Below are 20,997 nucleotides of genomic sequence, written 5' to 3'. Positions count from 1 at the left end.
GATGTCGATTCTAATCTATTCTATTTCTAGTATATTATAGTCTATAGTCTATTCTAATCTAATCTAGTCTATTCGAATCTATTCTAATCTACTCTATTCTAGTCTAGTCTAGTCTAGTCTAATCTATTATATTATATTCTAATCTATTATATTCTAGTCTATAGTCTATTGTAATCCAGTCTATTGTAATCTAGCCTATTGTAATCTATTATATTCCAATCTATTATATTCTAGTCTATTCTAGTCTATTTGATATGATTAGCCTGCACTCAGGCAATTAAGACTAAGGGCCAGCAGATGTCGCCTAAAACACATGGATGCATAATGAATGAATGAATGTGTAATTTATCACCCTCATCTCTGGCCTATGTATTTAAATCTAGTCCCTATTAAATGTAGTGTCCTTAGAGAATAATAGGCCTCAACCATGCGATTGTAGCAGCAGTTGTGATATCTTTAATCCATATAGATCCATATAGAAGCAAATATTGTGCCTAAGTGCTATCAAAACATTTTGCCTGATTACTTTAGCTGTAACTTATTTTTGATATCTACTTTTTTATAACTGGTTTAAGGGGAATTTCCAGAGACACAGTCCAGAGTGATGCGAGCTATTTGGTGACTTCACAACACATCCATGAGGTGTCCCTGTCCCTGCGTATTCCACCATGTGTCCACTCTGCATCTGACAGAGAAAGACAGTGTTCATGTGGCTTCATGTTTGGGTTGGAGGGTGGTTTCCCAGCAGCTCCGTCCACTGCGCACTGTGCGCAAAAGTCTCTGTGCCCTATAGTGGCCACGAGTCCTCCCTTCCAGGATGCGTTTCGGGAGTGGTGCACTCCTCCCTGGTTCGAGTTTGGCTCAAAAAAGACACTCAACCATGAAGATAACATAAGTTCTAATGGGGAAGTCTCGCTCTCTCTGGCTGTGCTTCCCTGTCCTGAGACTGACGAGCAGCTTTTGGAGGTGCCCTCTCTCCAGAAGGAGTTTGATCATCGCGACCCTATGTGCGGTCTATCTGCTTTTTGTGGTTTCATACGTTGGATACTCTCAGCAGCACCGGGACAGACGGACAGACAAACACAAGTACCGACACACCCGTGGACTGGAGACCGATGGTGCCTTTCTGGACTCTGCGGACCTGCCCACCGGTGAGAGCTTTGTGGTCCCGACCCGGTCCAACGTGGTGTACATCACGCTCAAATTCAAGCGCCTGAAACCGGCAAATATTCGGGGCACAATCAGGCCAAAACTCAGGAGGAAGCTGAGAAGGAATAAATCAGCTAGTTCCGCTTTTACGCAGGACAAACTTGGCGCTTTGGAGCGAGACGCGGGGCAGATTAATCGCCACTTTGCACCCAAGACTTCCTGGAGAGAAACCAGGGATGTGGATTATAAATCTTTAGATGTAATCCACAGCTCTCACAGAGATGCAGTGTCTAACACCAGCTCCATACGAATCTACAGCCAGCGCGCACCGCAGTGGTTCAGCGCACAGGACGTGGGAGCCATGCGCTTTCTTGCGGATGCCAAAGTTTTGCGCATCAGAGAAGTTTCTCGCGGGGAGTCTCCATCGCCGCTCCTGGTGTTTGAGGCTGAGACAAGGACCAGAGGAAACCACACGACAGCACGGGGCAGTGTGTGCGTGGGGCGGTGTGGAGTCATCACCAGCCCCGTGGACACCACTGAGGTCTTTGCTTTCCATTTGGACAGAGTGCTGGGGCTGAACAGGACGTTACCAGCCGTGGGCAGAAAGTTCAGATTTCTACACGGTAGGTCCCCCGGATGGAGTTTGATCCAAGTTGATCCAAGTAGGATGTAAAGTTTGGCCACTTTTAAAACAAAGTTGATTCCATAAGGGACTGAGTGTATTTCATTGCACAGAGCGGAAACTGCTGAGCGTGGCAGTAAGAAGAAGAGGAGGGAGTGACAGAGAGCAGTGAGGAGGGAGAGGAAGATTCTGCATGAGGATGATAAATGACATTTTCTAACTTCACCGGTTTCCTGAGTGCACTACTTTTTATGTGTTCAGGATCTAAACTGCAAATTGCACCATCAACATCATAAAAATGTTGTCAGTGCTTTAGCGAAATGGATAAAAACACAAATAACACCCCGAGACCCTAAATGAACCAGTGCAGCTTTGCCATAGATTCTGAGAGATTATAATTTTTAGCACTTTTCAAGTGAATAAGCATTATTTTTTTTCCAAGGACAAAATAAACATGCATTACATTATCATCACAAAACAAATATCATTAAAAGATTATGAGAGGTGTAAATAATCCAAGGTACATAAACAGATGCAGGTATTCACTTACACAAATGAAAAAGACTCCCAGGAAAAACAACCCATGAAAATTTAAACCCTCAGCTCACACAACAGAGGTCAAATCTATAAAAGCAAGTTCAAGACAAAATGTGAAAGAAGCAGCAGAGTCAGCTGATCTAAAAGACTGAAAGGCTGTTTCAGACGCGAGGAGCCAGAGCTCCAGAGGTTCGATCATCTTTAAAGTGGAACAGATTAATCCTGTTAGGTCTGTAGAGAGGGACGGAGCTCAGTTGTTCCAGTGCTGGATCGTTTAGAGCCTTGTAGGTGATTAAGAGTATTTTAAAATCGATTCTAAAAGAGATAGGAAGCCAATGGAGGGAGGCCAGAATTGGTTTTATTTGAGAGAAACTGTTTGTCTTGTTCAGTGATCTCGCTGCACAACAATTGTACCCCAGCACCATAAGTCACTTTATTAAATCAAACCAGTTTATTGTGTAAATCATCGCCTCCATGGATGAATTCATTGGATTTTCCTGTAAAACAGATGTGGTGTAGCTGTGGGACAGATGTGCTCTGATAATCCAACACAATCAAACTCATCATAATCAAACTAGACAAAAGGTCGTCGTCAGGAACTTTTGTTTTCCTCATGTCACTGACATCAGGGAGTTTGTCTTGAGGCTAGATTCTATTACAAAAGTCATGTTTGAATGTCCAGGAATAAAATTTATGAATTTAATTCAAACCTGAAGCAGAGTTATGAGCTCTTCCAGTTGGTGTAAGTAGAACCTGAGGGACATGTAAACAGCAGGTGACAAGCTGTTTGCTTTCACCACCATTATTCCATCTATGACCAACATGATTTTAGTCTTCAAGCAAAATAAAATAATAAAAAACTTTGCCTCTGACAAACAACAGAGTTTGATTTGTCAGGGCTTTGATTTGAAATGAACGCTGTGCAAAATTAAAGTATGAAATATTCATAAATACACAACTCGGCATCATAAAACACATCACTCCACTCCCCTCTGCTCTCTGTTGCGAGAGATGATATCGCAACGACATGAACAAAATATGAATGCATCGTTCCATGAACAGATCTTGCACCATCACTGACGAGTGTGAGTTAATGTTGCACGAAACCGTCTCAGACATTCTGAGAAAGAAAGAAAATCCCTTCTCCATCTCTCTGCTGTCGCGATGAGCTCAGTGACCCGCAGCAGATACTGTGCAGCCTCCAGGCATGTGTGTGCTAACTGCATAAATTCCAGTGACGGCACCAGTGTGCTCACTGGTCAGTAAGTTTTTCCAGGATAAAAATAGGTTTAAAAAAACTCCATGAGACTGAGCAGTTGTTGAAACCTGACCGTGCAATCTGTGCATCCTTCCCCTCTTTTAGACGGACAGCCATGTCCAGTGGCGTTATGGGACGCGTCTCTGTACCCAGAGGGCCTCGCTGCAGGGCGGGCCACTGTGAGGTTAACATGGGGGGGCTACCAGAGATCCCTGAAGCAAAGGTGTTGGCATAGAAACATCAACCCGAGGCCCGACTCCGACTGCTGCAGTATTCATCACTACGAGTGGAGCAAACTCGCCCTGTTTGACTTCTTGTTACAGGTAACGAAAGGATTTGTTAGAAAAACTTGCTTTGATAACGACAAAAGCTGAGATTAGATGAATTACACATTTACTTGAATGTAGAAAAACGCTGTGTTTCTGCTTTTTTGCAGATAAAGTCTCCACAGGCTTCTTTAAATTCCAAAAAGGATTCATAGATGACTTTCAATATTTTGTCTGACATTAGAAATTCCCTCCAACAGCTGTTTCTGCTGTATAAAAAAAGGTTTAATATCCTTCGGCTGAATAAATGTCTTGTTTCCTGTGTAGGAGGATTCCCTCTTGGTCACATTTTGGCTTTAAGGACACATTTGCTGAGCTTTGGCCTTTTGTTTTGTTCTGCAGCAGATATTCTGACATGTCACATGAAAAGCACAGGGGTTACTGATAACATTAACAAAGGCTCTGTTCATTTCAGGTCTCTCAGTAGAAGACATGAGTGTAGAACACCTGACAGCGAGCCTGCATGCAGATAAATGAGATTCAGCCATTGTTCATTTTAGTTTCTACACCTGTGCTTTTTTCCGTCTGAGGCATGTCAAAATGTCTGCTGTTGAAAAAAAGGCCTATTCTCTAAATCTGTTGATGATGAGGGAGTCCAGGACGCAGCGTGAGGGTTTTCAAAATAGTAAATTTGCTGTTGAGGTCATTGTGCCCCAGATTTGATTGTTCATTTCTTTAAAGTTCTTTATTTCAGATTCCTTATGAATAAATGTAGAAACTAGAATTAAAGTAGAGCACATATACTTCTGCCAAGGCCCAATAGACCAAAATTCCAAATCTTCTCTAAAATCTCCAATATACATTGAGACGTAGTTCTAAAATTATAAAAATGCACATAAGTGGTTGATTTCCTACTGGTCCCAAATGATCTTAGCTACATATTGGTGGCCAATTTGTTACTGGCCGAAAAAGTCTACCTCTATGAAACCACTCTTATATCAGCTACATCCAGATTTTTATTTTGATTTGCACCAAATTGGTACACTCATAGATATCAGTCTCTTAATTAGTTTATATTCTCTGGGAAATCAGTGAAGAAATCAGTGGTTACAAAATCTCCTGTATCCGCCCCATTGTCCAAAATGTGCCATAAAGTTCTTTCTTGGCCCATTTCCCATCCTTCCATTAAGTTTCGTGGAAATCCGTTCTGTTGATTTTGTGTAATTCTTCTGACAACCAACCAACCAATCAACTAAACAACCAATCAACCAAACAACCAACCAATCAGACGAAGGTATAACTGAGGATTCCTGTTGTTCAGTTGAGAGAACTAGATTCCACAGACCATATAAAACATTAATTAAAGACATAAGTGAACTGAATATAATGGAGATATTAGATTCATCTATTAGGTCCTGAATGACGTTGAAATCAGGTCCTTTCATGTCATAGAAAGATATTAGCTTGTCCTGAATCGACCTCCAAGTGAGAACGAACGTGGCCTCGACACCACTGAGGAATTAATGAGGCTCATGAGCTACTATCATTTATTAGTTGATTAGAATTCTGTTACACATCCGGCTAAAGTCGGATTTTTAAATTCCTCCTGTGTTCATTAACTGACAAAGTCTATGACACTGGATGTTGAGTTTGGAGAGATTAGAATTTTTTGCTTGACAATATTCTAAAGGGGTGTGATTAGGGGCTTATTGGTTTGATTGACAGGTATATTCTGGTATGTTTTCTGTTCATCTCTATTTCTTGGTGGATGCTCACTCATCCGAGTTTCCCAAATCCTCAGATGTGTTCCATTTGTGAGAGGATCCTAATACTAATACAAACCTCTCAGATGCTGTGTCCTCTATATCTGGTAGCACCATTAAAAACCTCCACAGATCAAATGGTTGATCAAATGCAGGACGATCAGTGGATAAGAGAGTGTGGAGGCTTGAGAAAGTCCTTCATGGCTCCAGTGAACCACAGAGTTAGAATTTTTGGGGAGGACAAAAAACTCTTTGATAGGCAGGATCATCAAACACTTCAAAAGGGAGAGGAAAAAACTGAAATACCAATATGGAAGATAAATCCATATGCATCATCTCCTGCTCTATTCTCACAACATCAAACACAGAAAAACTCTCTGAAAAAATGTTGTTCTTCAGATTCACAACCGTCTGGACGGGAGCTGCTGCGGGTTCCGGCCCCGGCAGGAGGACGAGTGCGTGGAGCTCGGACACCACTCTGAGTGCGGGGACCCGGAGCGCCTCCAACTGGCCAACATCTTCCACAGGGGTCACGACCCCAGACACCTGGTGTTCACCAACAACAAGGGCTTCTTCGACCGCAACGAGGACAACCTGGACTTCAGGCTGCTGGAGGGGATCACTGAGTAAGTTTAGACAGACGGACGACAGACAGACAGACAGACAGACAGATAGATAGATAGATAGATAGATAGATAGATAGATAGATAGATAGATAGATAGATAGATAGATAGATAGATAGATAGATAGATAGATGGATGGATAGATACATACATACATATATAAACCTAAATTACTATTAAAAAACTTCAAGAATAGAGATAAAAATAAGTAATATGAAACATGTATTTAAATCAGATTTTGTTTGTCGTACTTAGTCTATTGACTACTTTTCTAGATTCATCCTTTTTTCCTGTCTACAAAATGTTTGTAGAGTGAGAATATAATTTATGGCCGAGATCAGTTTATTAGGCCCCCGAGCTCTGAGATCATTTTATTGTTATAGATCTTTTTTGTTGGGCAGGAAGTCTATTGTTTTTCATTTTACAAACATTTGAAACTGAGTTTGTTGAATCTTAGTCGGGCTTGTTCAGAAACTCTGGATTTTAAGTTTTGCAAATTAACTTTAAAAGATGATAACATGTCATTTCTATTCACATTTGGAACTTTGAAATGTTTTAATTTCCGTTTAAACTTAAAAAAACCTTCAAAAGTCTTCAAACTTTTAGAAAATTTTAAAGAAATTAGATCTGGCTCATCAAATTAAGAACCTGCAAGTATACGCAGCATTAAATGTCATGTTCCTGTTTATTCCCCACTGATCTGAGTGGATATGTAATTTGAAAGTTCACTTCAGAGACTTTGCTTTTCATTTCATTTCATCCTTTCATCCTTTGATCAATAAATCAGAGTGGTATCACTGGGGAGACAGTGTGGTGTGTTGGGCGAGAACACTGGTGTCTCCTCCGCAAACACGGATCCTTGTGATCCTCGTGGAAACTGTTAACTAAATTTAGCTGCTTTCAAAAGACATTGAGCTGAAAGATCACAGCATGTCATCAATGTTATTTTAATGTCATTTTGGATTCTTCGTTGACTTGAAAGGTTTTTTTTCATCTTTGACTTTTATAAAAGCTGAACAAACTGTTCAGCTTTTTTATTTCAGGCACTTTCATCACAGATCGGTGCATCACTACGGTTTATTGGAAAAGTTGCATAAAAAGTTGAAATGGTCATAAAACATTCCCTTCTTGACCCATGTTCCATCCTTCCACCAAGTTTCGTGGAAAGTATTGTGCATTTTTTGTGTATTCCTGCTGAAAAACCAACAAATAAACCCACAAAGAAAAAACAGAGAGATGCAAAAACGCAATAATAATTCTCCTTTCACAAGGTTTGTAATTATCATGGTTTGCTGACAGAGTTTTGTGGAGGTGTTTACTCAACTTAATAAGTTTGGAGGTTGTGTTACTGTTTGACTGTGTTGCATTATCCAGAGCGGCAACTCTAAATTCAGTGCCCTCATTTATGTAGATTGTGGTAATATGTGAAATACCTCTCAGTAACACAGTTCAACAGCATCACAAACAACAACCGCAAATGACCGTGAAGTTAAATCAACATCTGCCTAAAAAACAAATATTATAACTGTAATCATCCAGGACTTTTACTAGACTATAAGACTGAATCAGATTTAACAAGGAATGTCTCATAAACCAAGAACTGAGAGAAACAACAGCGTTTAGTGTTAATATTTCAAATCAGATTTAACGCTAAGTTAGTGTTTTAAAGGCAGCGTGGGGGCAAAAGCACAAAAATGAACTTGGAAAAGTGATAAAAAGTAGCATTACATAAATTATATTTACTTTTGTGAATCAGTTTTATAGTTAGCGTGTTAACTCATCGTCACAGTCCCTCTCTTATTCATTTTATTGGCTCTTTTTTCAGTTCCCAAGCACAGAAAACATATAACTAGGGTGGGATTTATTTTATACTTTGACATATGGAGTGTAGAACAGGTACAAGTCTGTTGCTTTCTCTCCTTGTTGCTCTTTCACTCCAGATGTTGTTGTTTTCAGTGCCTTTAACACCCGAGGTTAGTGATTCTTCTCTGTATCGCACCCGAGATAAAGGTAAAGTTGCAGCCAAGGCAAATTTTCTTGCAACGTCCTTTAGAGCTGTTTGCAGAGAGTAAAACAGCCGAGATCACCTCTGCTCCTCAGACATGAACCTTTCCCCCACTTCTGTGTCTGTCCAGGCTCCCGGAGCAGGCGGTGTCGGTGCTGAGGAGCAGGAGGCTGAGGGAACGACTCCTCCAGTCTCTGTTCCTGGACCAGACGTACTGGGAGAGCCAGGGCGGCCGACAGGGCATCGACAAGCTGATCGACGTCATCGAGAGGCGGGCGAAGGTCCTCCTCACCTACATCAACGCACATGGGATCAAAGTCATCACAATGAACGTGTGACGAGGTCCAAAAAAACCAAATTATCGGTTTGATCCCGGTGACTTTACTTTGTCCTGAAACAAGACACTGGAGCCTTAAACATTAACATTTTTTATAGTAGTCTGGATAAAAAACATCAGCTAATTATTCCACATAACGTAATTTATCACAAGAGTATGAGAGCATACATTAGTGTTGTCATAATCCTCAGGATCCTGTACTTTTAAATGGAATATTATAAAAATCAAACAGGATTAAGAAGTAATTATAAAATATTTCTATATTTATTTGAAAAAAATGAATTTTCATAATGAAGGACTTATTATAAATCACCCACTAACCTTTTAAAACAACATGTACTCTTTCTTGTTCATAACCCTATATTTGCAAAGCATTCAATTAATCCATGGATGTAAGGAAACATATCTAAACTCATTTGCATGAGATACTGAGAAATTCTTTAATTTCACTAATGTATGACATTTACTTTAACTCTTACTGAAGGAAACTAATTAGTTTTTCTTCCGTCTGCCGAGTCTTCTCTCGTTTCTCTCCCCAGAGGCCAAAACGCTGTCGTCATTATGTAAAGAACACGCTGCCGTTATAACTTCTCCTCCTCCTCCTGAGGCTTTCCAGCAACTATCATTTTCACTGTGAGTGACGAATAAAGAACGACACAATAAGTTATTGTCTGAATGTGGCGTCGAACATTTTACACTGAACAATGAGTTATTGAATCTTTTATATCTTTTGTCTTAAAAACGTCCAATGTGAACATTTCTCATGATGATTGGAGAAGAACCGGGACAGTGACTGTACATTTTAAACTGAAGGACTTTAAGTACAAGAACTTTTCTTTTCTCTTGTGACTTTATTTCACTACAAAAACACTTGCTTTTGCCATAACCTTTTGTTTTTATTGTATTTATTTATTTTTGTACTTTTTTCTTCTAATTATTGAAGCTGTCAATAAAAGTTTGTTTTGTGTCAAAAGTTTTCGGCCTTGACAGATAAAATCATTTCAACTCTGACATTGATCTGTAGCTTCTCCCGTCAACTTAGCGATATTGAATTCTTGGCTTGAAATGTGACATCATGGGATTTTCAGGTTATCCGTCAGTTGCAGACAAGACACGCAATCAACTTTATTGCGTTTGTGTAAAAGCTGCTTTTATTCTGAGTGTCTTTTAAAATGTGCATCATTTATTTCCTGTCAAAAGACAAAAGCATCTCTCGCGGAGGACAATGCATTTATTTCCAGGGTCTGTAAATATGCATTAGCGAAGATATTTTTGATTGTCGCCTCAAAGTGAGATCAGAAATAGTCTGTGGCTGTGAAACCTGAGCCGGAGCACGCTGCCTGTTTTCCATGCTGCCGTAAAACATTGAGCTTTGGGCTCTCGCACTGGGCTTTGAGGGTCTTTTCCCCGTGTCCATGCCGGGCATTCACTGGCCTGTTGTTTTAACCCCTCTGCGCCCGCATTAGTGCGTCGGTGGGGTCCGTGGCTCTGTGTGTTTGTGTAGGAAAAAAGCCCTCGAGTTCCCAGAGTGCTCAGCAGCGGAACTTACTACACGCATGTGCGTTCGCATTTTTCTCACACCAGGACACACACACGCAGACAAAAGGAACAACCTCTGAGCGATGTATGTAACAATATGTGCATAGACGCACATGGACATGGGGACCCTGACCCGCCCTGACAAAAGTGAACCACTGTAAAAACAGCGGGTTCAGTTCTGCAGGTCAGGTGCTGCAGTCCAAACTAACAAGACTTTACAAGTGTCAGTCGACTCAGACACACCCAGCCGAGCGTTTCCCCTTTGAAAAAGATGAGTCATAGTATTCATATTGCAGAAATAAATAATATTCCTCTTTTTAAGAAAACAAAACTTCGGCAGTAATTTTATATCAGCAGAAAAAAGCAAATCAGAAAGAAGAAAGAATATGTAGTAAAACAACAATTCACTGTTTGGGGGGTGGGGGGGGGGTCATGCTTTGGAATCATCGACTGCATTCGACGTAACAAATCCCCAAAAGCGAAGCCAAAGTGTCTGTATCACCCCCTGGTGGCTGGCTGTAGTATAGGTCGTCCCTTCAGGCTGGTTTGTGAAATGTGTACACTTTAATTCTATGATCTTCTCTTCTCTACATGACAGGCCTGACATGTTCACTCATGTCTGCACGGATAATGAATATCTCTCACTCTCACTCTTCCCGTTCTGGGTTAAGTGGAACTCTCTCGTCCTCCGTTCTGTTGCCAGTGGGACGGAAAACACGGAAAATGAGAAGATTTTAGTCTCTGAGTCAGTTTATGGGAAATAATTCTCCCAGACGGGACGGTTCATCTGAGCCGTGCCCAGCTGGCTGTTGCCTGGTCCGACTCCAAACGGCATCAGCAAAACAGAGGAGCTCTTTATTCTCCGATCCTCGGCTCGGCTCCGATAATCACTCTGGTTTATACTGTGATGTCACTTTTCCCATTAGCTGCTGTTCACCACTCGCCCACACAGTGAATCATGTGCCCAGAAGCAGTGCTGGTCAGAGTCACTTGTTTATTATGACATTTATTTATTTACTTTTGAATTAGTTGGCTCTCAAGTGATGGTTCCATTTGTAGCTGTACACAGAACATGGAACAGACGGAGGACGAGGCCGGTCCTTGTCACTTTCAGGGAGTTTGGTCTCTGGTGCAGTGGCCGTAGTTAATATGCCCGTTTGGAATCTGCTGTTTGCTTGGCCTTTTCTTTTTCTTTGTGAAACTGTGAAAGTGACATGCAGTACTTAAGCCTCGACAAGAAAAAAGACCTGCTGCAGAATGCTGGTTGTTTTCTTCCAAAGAGCGAGTCATGTGATTGGAGCCTGAGACCGAAAGAGCAAGTGTTTGTCAGTGTCTCCGTCAAAGTTTCCAAACATCTGTGTTCAAATGCAGACCCAGAGTTTTCTAACTGAAACAGGGCTCACTCTGTTTCCAAGACTTCTCCATTTTAGCGGATCTAAAACTGTGAAGTGTAAGTGTGTACTTCGGAGTACACGTAGTAGTGTGGATGTAGCCTCAGTGTGCGGAGCCCCAAAGTCAAGTCAATCAATCCTCCTTGACCCTGTTGTCATGATCAACAACTTCACTTATGTTGATGAGTCTTGGTCGACTGTTTATTCAAAGTTTACTAATATTTAACTAACTTTTAAAATATACACATGCCAGGTGTGAAGCCCAGAAGTTGTTTGATTCAGGAAATACTATTACATGTTTCATAAATAATGGAGAGATGTGAGATTTTCATCGATGGAATAAACACAAGTTTTGATTTAGTCATGAAATGCTTCTATTTTGTCAAGATGTGTAACTTCCTGTCAGTGCGGCGTAAACACAACCAACAGAAGTTATTCATCTATTTAGAAACATTGCGAAATCCGGCGACAAAAAATGTGGGGCAGTCTGACCTTTTCTGTTTTGCAGCATTAGACGTGTTTTCTCTACTTTCAAGCTCACGGGTCACACTGTTTTCTCACAGGCCTCGATAACTCTCGGGTCATGAAGTCTGAACTTTACCTCATTCCCTGAATCTGGAACCCTTGCACGTCCCTTCGCTGCCAACAGACTCCAGAAGTATTTCACATGGTTGGATGAGGGAGGGAACCGGGGAAAACTATCCCTCAGAACCCAAAAGCCGCCAGACACAACAAAACCTTTTACTGCCACGTTGCCTGTTCGGAGGAAGGTGCTGATAAGGAGTTTTTTTGGAGGAGAAAATTTGAAAGAATGTCAACACACGTGAGATAAATTCATGTCAAAGCACGTTTCTTACACTTAAAAAACCCCACACGATTCAGAAGGTGAAGAGTCTTTTGACGACTTTACAACGTGTAAGAACAACTTTTGCAGGTTTGAAGTGAAGCCAGGAACTTTTTTTAACAGCTTATTCCTTCAAAAGCAAAAGTCTGAGCGGATTTCATTCAGCCGGCCTGAATGAAAGTATCACACCCAATGAATCTCTCCTCTTTGCTCCTGGAGGGTTTCAATTTCCCATCACCCAGCTCCTCTCACAACTTTGAACTCTTCTCTTAAATACACCTTTTCTCAACTCTGCCGAGAAGATTAGGTTTTTTCGTCTGCACTCGTCTGACAGATTACTCGAAAACTACTGGACGGTTTAGAAGAAACCTTGATGGAGGGACGCAATATGGATTAGAGAAGAAGAGGTGGATTTTTAAATTGTGAGATTGGGGCAAATCCTCTCAACAGATTTTCTCGGAAGTTTGGTGGAAATTTGTGGATCTTGCTGGATTCCTGTTTTAAAACTTTCTTGCAAGACACAGTGTTTGTGTTGCAAATGTAATACAAAATAAATCTGATCCAAATAAAAATACTGGATGTTTGTACTGGAATATAAATGTGGTTTCATGGACTGTTGGGCCTTGATGGAAGTATCTGCACACTTTAGTTTTCAAAAGTTTGATTTCTTGTTTTGTTTGTCTACTAAAGCACATTTCTGATTAAATGCAAAGTGATTGTTCATTTCACCTAATGCACAAAACCTATTGAGCTTTTTTCCATTAATGCTGATTAGAGCTTTTCCTCCTGTGGCAGCTGTTGTCTTTCTTTTTTTTAATGCTTTAATTACGCTGCACTAATAAGTGAAGAATCCCACCCAAAGTTGAAACCACGGCTGCACCTCAGACTGGAATCTATTCAAGCAGAAGGGTTGTGTGTCAGGTAAGAATGCAACCACATGAACTAGCCAGAGGCGGTGAACAGGCCGCGTCAGCATCAGTTATCTCTCAGAGCTGATTTAATGAAAGCCCTGGGTCAAGAGACACATGAAAAATTGTAATAAACTCAGCTTCCACTGAATAATATGGATTTTAAACTCCATATGTGATGTGGAAAGTATATGTGAAGAGGTTAAATAAGGTAAATAGCTGCAGGACAGTATTGAAGGCGTGAGCAGCTTCCTTCATCGTGCTATGACGTGCGTATCTGGTCACATCCAAGAAGGGATCATGGGGGAATAGGAGCACAAATCACTCAACCATGTCATGACCTCAGGTCTGTGTTTCCCACTTATATTTCATCATTCCTGATTCCGGGGGAGGCCGGGGGGGGGGGGGGGGGGGGGGGGGGGGGGGGGGTTTGGGGACGTCAGTGACTGAACATTTCCCCCTGAGCTGGTTCTGTTTTTCGCTTATGAACATTAGAGCAGGGCATCCGAGGTCATGAATCAAGTGTCCCGTACATGGCAGCCTCTCCCCTCACCCGCCTGATCTGGTTATTCATTTTTTTCTACGTGCAATGTGAAAGGTTTACAGTTCCCTATAAACATTTGTTTCTGATAAAGGCCGACGAGGAGCAAATAAAAGTCTTTCCTGCACCGAGACCTTGACGCACTCACCTTACTTAAATCAGATTTGAGTCTTTTTGTGGAAAAACTAATTCAAACTCACCAAAAAAGCCTTGATCCTCACCTACACACACAACCGCAGAAGGTTTGATGCAGACTTTGATTTACTACAGTAATTTGTTATGCTGTTGTTTCTCTGCACTGCACTGTTATCTGCAGCTGTACAGCACAGTATGTCCTTGCAGCAAGTGTAAAGCAAGAGCCCACTTTAGTTTTTTTGTATTATTTGTTTATAAAACTTTATTCAGTGATTCTTTTGCAAGCTTAATGCAATTAAATAATAAAGAGCTTAAAATTGATTTGAACAACTGATATCACAGCATAAGGTGTATTCATTCAAATCTGCCTTAAAATATGCTTTAAGGGTTAAACATCAAAGATCATTAATAAAATGACCAAAACCTCGCTGCCACACTCTGAAACTGGAGCCTCAGCCCCCCCGAGGGACTCACACATGATCCTGGTTGAATAGAGTCAAAGATCAGACGCTGCAGAGACGAGAGTTTGACTAATATTAATTCATAATGGAACAAAAACAGGGCCGGGATCAGAAGAGGAACCGCCATCAGAGGCAGTTGAAGTGCAACCTGAGCGGCTGTGATGTGAGATTAAAGGGATGAGCGTGCATACTTTAAAAAAACTGGCGTGAGCCATCACGGCCTCCACGGACCGGCATCTCAAACATCTGCTCCCAGAAATATCTGGTGCAATCAAACAGTTGTGAAGCTGGATGTGTGGCATTCTATATTTAGCGAGGTGGTGACGAGAGAGGAGTGGCACGTGGAGCACGCAGCAGACACCCGCAACCAAACCGCTCAGGACGATTACTCATACAACTCCAGACATTTAGCTGCAGAGGAATCACATGACGGGACAAAAACTTGAAAAAAGTCTCCTGCAACTCCAGTGCATAGTTGGGTTGTATGAGAAACACTTAACATACCTGTGATGCCTCTCACAGACACTTTTGGTAACCGTGAAGCTGATCATCTGCCTGAAGTTAAACTGCACTGCTTTTGTCCCTCTCTCGGCAAGAAGACTCATTGTACATAATTGTGGAGTAAAAGTAAAAAGTGGAGTCAACCACACCCTTCTTTAAACACTGGACCGAGATACACTGTCATTTTTTAAATTAGAGACGATAAGATTTGCTCTACGAGGACCTGAGGATTATTTTAGGAGTGTTTGGCAACGTTTTGTGATATATTTGCTGGAGCAACTGTGATGTTGGATTATTTTATATTTTTAACATTTGCTAGCCCAAACTTCGTCCACTGTAACTCGCTTGCGCTCATGCAAAGAGGATATCATGGGTCAAAGTTCACCAAAGTTAAACTCCACGCTGCGATTTGAAAAACATCTGCTTTGCTCCCTGTTCACACATGTTGGAAATAAACGGGAGAAGGCGAAGGTTCACAACTTTTACATTTGCGCATGTGTGACTCTTAGTCTGTTACCATCTTTCAAGAGATGCTTTTGGGCTGATGTAGGCTGTAGCACCCTCTACAGGTGAGATGCTTTAATACCAAAGAAAGGGTTTAACAAACCAATCAATTATAATTTCTCCTGTATTTTTATACACATGGTGTTTATATCTTATTTATTCAAAAAGTTTCCAAACCTGGTGTTAGAGTACAATAAAAACTTTTTAAGGTTCAGGCTACATGAGAAACTCCTCAACAATATCTGCAACTGGCAGACAAAGTCCAAAATACCAGGTCACCAGAGTCAAGTGAACATCCTCAAACACCACTTAGAGTCAGGGAAAGAATAAACATGTACACGTCCCAAAACTCTGAGGAGAATATGGGTTTTGTTTTCACCTAAAGCCCAAAACCTGGTGGTTTCCCTGATTATGCGTTTTAAAATGACCTGGGTGGAGTAAAAACCTGCAGATAAGCAGATGAGTAGTATACTGTGATGCTAAATATTGTTAAACCGTCTTTCTGCATGTTTCTGTGCACGTACTGTGGGTGCACGTCTTGAGAATTGTCCCATTTCTAACCCCGGCCTCTCAGCTGGTGCATCTCCCACTGATCGGCCCCTAAACACTCATCTCTGGTGGAAGACTTCCCAGAAAAATTAACAAGGACCCAGAGGAGAGGAAGAGACAAAACAACTCTCAGAGAACAAACCAGGCCAACAAAAGCCACTTTGTGAAACCTCCATAAAAACTGATGCGGCCCTGCAGTCGCTGGCTGAAGGTGTAAACAGCCCGAGGAGAGAGAGAGACTCTGAACATTCCTCACCTCTCTCGCTGCGAACTCGTCTCTGGGGTCAAAACTGTCCCAGGAGCAACTTTGAACTTGGCCGGGCCTCATTCCAGAGCAGTACAAGGAATCTTAAGTCACACAGGAGGCGTTTACTCCATATTACTGAACGTGACATGACGCAGAGGGAGGGAAGTTGCCCCCTGTCCGTTTGTTTTCTCCTCTGTCCAAAGACAACAGCAGGGAATATTGAATTGTCTCCCCCCGGCTGAGTTTCAGGTTTTTCGAATCTATCTGGAACAAATACCTGCTGACTCCGGCTGACTCCGAGACATGTGACTGCTCATCCTGCTGTCAGTTTGTGTACAGCAGGAACACAGCAGCACTGGAAAACTGCACAAACACCAGGAAACGGTCCAAGTTTACATTTTTCCTCGCAGTAGACAAAGCTGCATCTTTTTAAATCTCGTTGTAAAACATGAAAACTTTTGTAAATGTTTGACATGTGTTGTGTTCTTTCTTTCTTTCTTTCGGTCAAGCAATTAGATAGATAGACAGATAGACAGACAGACAGACAGACAGACAGACAGACAGACAGACAGACAGATAGACAGATAGATAGATAGATAGATAGATAGATAGATAGATAGATAGATAGATAGATAGATAGACAGACAGACAGATAGATAGATAGATAGATTAATGGATTAGATTAGATTCAATGTTTAGAACAGTGCAAACAGAGAACTTGGACAACAGTGGTGTGTTATGAAAGAGTCCAGTGGGAGTGACCGTCCTGCAGTGACCCTCAGAAACACTGTCGGTTGATTCTGGCTTCATCACTGCAGCTGCAGCACAAAACATGCATCATAAGTATGAGACGATTACTGAAGCTGCTCATGCTCTGTCTCCCACCTGCTGCCAATGATCCCCCCCCCCCCCCCAACTGTGATTTAGTGCTGCACTTCCATATAGACGGGGAACTAATAAAAAATAAAAAAGAATAGTGAGGTGAGTATCAAAATGAGCAGCGCAGCTCGAGACGAGGAAACGGATCCACTGGGGTAAAATTAGTTCAGTTGCCTTGACCTGAAAAAACCCCGGCATTGTCACTGATATCCTGCTGTGACTTCAATAAAATGTTTATGAGTTTCTCTGGGGTGCACACAAAACTTTTTATCATTTGGGTGTGAAGACTCAGTGTTTTATGTTGTTCAGGAACAACCTGAAAGAGACAAATTACTTGCTTTTGCAACGAGGGTCAAAGTCTAGATTCTTATTTCTTTAAATGTTATAATTATAATTTTTGGGGACAGCCTTTATTATTTGATGTTAGCACTGCTGCTGAACCTTGTGGGTTAATACAATATTCTACATTTTCAAAACGACACCTCCACCCAACAGTCCCCTCATATTCAAATTGCACAGAGTCATACATATCAATGTGCTTTCATTAGGATCCATGAATTGTTCCCTGGGAAAATGATTGTTTTTGTGTAATCTTGCTGACAAACCAACAAACTAACTGACAGGGCTGAAAACAGAACTTCCTTAGCAGTGGTAAAAAAAAAAGTCTGCTTCTCAAAATGCAAAATACATTACTCATAATCCCCCCCACCACCCCTGTGAATATAAAACAAACATGTATTCATGTTGGAAATGCTTCATGTTGCTACTCAGTGATTCATGCAAGTGGGGTTGATTTATTTACTGAGGTCTCCACACCAGACGGCCGCTAACGCAGTAAAGTGAGTCCTGTCGTGCCCGTCTCTGTTTTGGTGCTGCACAGAGGAGAAGCCATTTGCAGAAAATGTGCAGTGGGGAAATCTTGGCCTCGGTCAGAGAACAGCTGCTATAAAACCGAACAAAAAGCCATAAATCCAAAACTTGCCAGGAACTGAAAAGTGTCCCGCACAGATGACAGGACTGTTTTTCCATGGGAAGTCTCACTAATGTGAGGACTTGACAACAGTGGAGGTGGAAATACAGGCCAAGTATTTATGGCAGAGAGGAGAATGAGATCAGGATTGATTATTCACTGTTTGGGGATGTTTTCAAAGAAATGACTGAAAGTTAATTTATTATTATTTTTTATAATAACCTAGAAGTTATTGCCTGATAAATGAATGAAAGCTGTTATTCTTCTGTAAAAGTTCATGTGCACTGCCAACGATAAGAGCTTGCGGTAATAAAAATGGCTACAAGGTTTTTATTTTGATTTGGTGTTCAAATAAATAATTCCACTGTAATGACAATAAGAAATCTGAGCTTCAAGGTTTGTTCTCAATGCTGGAAATGAAAAAGACTTTCAGCTGCACCTCACAACCTCTTATTTGCAAAAAGTGCATGATGGTAAAATAGTAAAACAACTTTGTTCCCACCAACCTGCTGCTGACAACACTGAAATAAAACATGGTTTTCAGTCAGATGCACAATGACAGCCCAGACCAATGCTTTTTGAATCACAATGGAAGAAATTGACACCAGCTTGTTTGCCTTCCTATCTAAAAGGACCTCTTTTCCTCTCCGGGTGAATCCCCGTTCAGGGCTTCACCCTCTTCAGACTGTGCCGGAGAAGGAAGAGGAAAGAATGTGGCACCGCTGTGGCTGAGGCAACTCTCCAAACCAAATCTTCCACAGTGAACGTTATACCCGTTCCCTGCAGAAATCCAAACAGGAACAGGCTGGTCCGAGCGGGGCAGGCACACACACAGACCGGGCCAGAGAGGAAATGAGTGAGAGCGGCCTCGGGGTGAGGTGGGTTCAATCGAGCGGTCACTTGTCTCCGGCCTCTCGGGGCGTCGCAGGCAAAGGAAATCATGACCAGGCAGAGAGTTCGCTGCTGGTTCCAGAAACTGCTTCTGTGTCATGTGAGGTCACGTTGTAGGTCACAGTTGCATCAGGGAACCGTCTCTGGGCGTTTTGGTGACGTGGGAGAGACGTTTGTTTGAGATTTCATGAGAATTGTTATAATTTTATGATGCTTTATTACTGCAAACCCAACTTTATTAAACATATACTCAGTGTCCTGCCATCAATATCACCCGTCATACATTATTCTTTAAATTCTTCTTTTTTTAAATAGCTGACGCTGTGTTAATTAGAATTTTTTTAAATTACATTTGAGATGAGTACTTCAAAAGTTGTACAAGGTTGACATTTCCTAAAAGTTTCGCCACATGAGGAGGAGGCTGTGTTCCCTTCTGTTGTCAGATCATTTGAGTCGAGAGGGAGAAGCTGGTCTGGAGACATGTAAGAATCCGAGCTCGTGTTTTAATGAGTAACTCCGGCAGAGTCAGGAACCTAACGATGCTTCGACAGAACAAACTCATTACTGCAAAACTGTTTTGGTTTATCCAATTAATTTTCAGGACGATACATTTGTTGGCATCTTGTCAGGGACACTTGAGGGTTGAGGTGGGCTGCAGCACCCCCTACCGGTGCGGAGCTCTCGTTGCAAGGCAAAAAGTTCACCATCAATTCAAATATTGAATTTGATGTAATTTTCTCAGGTCAAATTTGAGAGAAACATAATAAAGTCAGCTATTTGTATTTATTATTTTAGTAAATAATTTTTTTCTCTGTATGGAATATCTGATTTTAGTGGTGGTAATAGTTTTAGTTATATATTGCTCATAAATCATTGTTTCATGCCCCTTAAGCCAAGTTTGCTGTTGGCTGCATTATACAGAATTCACCTTAAAGCTACTTCATCTTATACATTGTCTATTTTGACAGATTAGGGGAAACATGAATGTGCACTTACTCTTCTTTACTACAGGATGAGCGCAGCAATCCATCATAACCAGGGAAACAGCGCCATCTAGAGAGATTCCCACAGAACATCTGGCTACAGACACAGCTCTGTTTGAACGCCTGAGACCTTTAAACTAACCAGGAGCCATGTGAGATGGGGAGTGACAGGGGAGTGGTGTCACACCGTTTGACCTCCCTCACCGTGTACATCAACACGTGCTGCAGACCCCTGACCTTTAAGACCAGAGCTGAACCAGCCCGACGTTGGTATGTGAGAGAAAAATGATCCTCTCCAGTCAGTCAGTACAGGAATGTCCATGTGGAAGCTGCACAAAACCCACAGGAGCCGCTTCAAGCACGAGTCCTTTAATGAAGTGAACTTAGTGGCAGCACCTGAAGCTCTGAGAAGGATGCAGCACCGTTTTAACAGAACCACTCTGCTACTCTCTAGTGGTTGGATGAGTGTAGTGCTACTTTAGTCTGAGTTATTCAGGCCTCCTGCTCTTTCTCTCAGCTCAGCTCAGTCCCATGTTTTCTAAACTTAGCTGTAAACAACTTGTTTGCATGTTCTCCCTGTGTCTGCACGGGTTTGTCTCTGGTTGTGTCCCACAGTCCAAAGACATGCAGATTGGGGTAAGTGTTAAATGTCCACTGGGTAAGATTTAGGTGAAAAATTATGTTTTCATCAGTGTGTTTTATCTAAATTGTACAAATTGTTGTTTTCTTTATATTAGAATACTTTATATTTACATCGGGAGCGGGTCTTCTCTACGGAGGCCAACATGTTTTTTAGAGTAGATCAAACTGGACAGACTAAACACCTTTTGAGTTTTTATGACAACTGAAGGTTACCACAGGTTCTTCTTCATGCTTGGAAGAGGAGGGTGAGGTGAACTGAATACCCGCTGAACATGCAACTTCACCACTAGATGTCCCTGTATTCTACACACTGAACCTTTAATTGGAAAATATAAATTGTTGTGAATTTGAATGGTTGTTTGTCTCTGTACGTCGGCACCCCTCTGCGACCTGTCCAGGGTGAACCTCTCGCCCTATGTCAGCTAGGATTGTCTCCAGCTACGCCGGCAGC

General features: G+C 41.6%; 1 protein-coding gene and 1 long non-coding RNA gene across 2 annotated transcripts; one reads left to right on the top strand and one right to left on the bottom strand.

Moving 5' to 3' along the window:
* Nucleotides 1–364: 364 nt before the first annotated feature.
* On the bottom strand, nucleotides 365–20,785 carry LOC117769578. Its single transcript, XR_004615258.1, has 3 exons — nucleotides 20,680–20,785; nucleotides 15,623–15,627; nucleotides 365–379 (listed from the first exon to the last, which is right to left on the bottom strand). It is a non-coding gene; the product is annotated as an uncharacterized LOC117769578 (long non-coding RNA).
* gask1b (golgi associated kinase 1B) lies at nucleotides 753–8,831 on the top strand. Its single transcript, XM_034598568.1, has 4 exons — nucleotides 753–1,772; nucleotides 3,672–3,889; nucleotides 5,995–6,221; nucleotides 8,355–8,831. Exons 1-4 carry the CDS (start codon nucleotides 902–904, stop codon nucleotides 8,560–8,562), a joined length of 1,524 nt encoding a protein of 507 aa, XP_034454459.1. The 5' UTR covers nucleotides 753–901; the 3' UTR covers nucleotides 8,563–8,831.
* Nucleotides 20,786–20,997: the final 212 nt, after the last annotated feature.

Source organism: Hippoglossus hippoglossus, chromosome 10 (assembly GCF_009819705.1).
Source record: "Hippoglossus hippoglossus isolate fHipHip1 chromosome 10, fHipHip1.pri, whole genome shotgun sequence".
NCBI lineage: Eukaryota > Metazoa > Chordata > Actinopteri > Pleuronectiformes > Pleuronectidae > Hippoglossus > Hippoglossus hippoglossus.
Note: the sequence above shows the minus strand (reverse complement) of the source record. Positions and strands in the feature narration are given on the sequence as shown.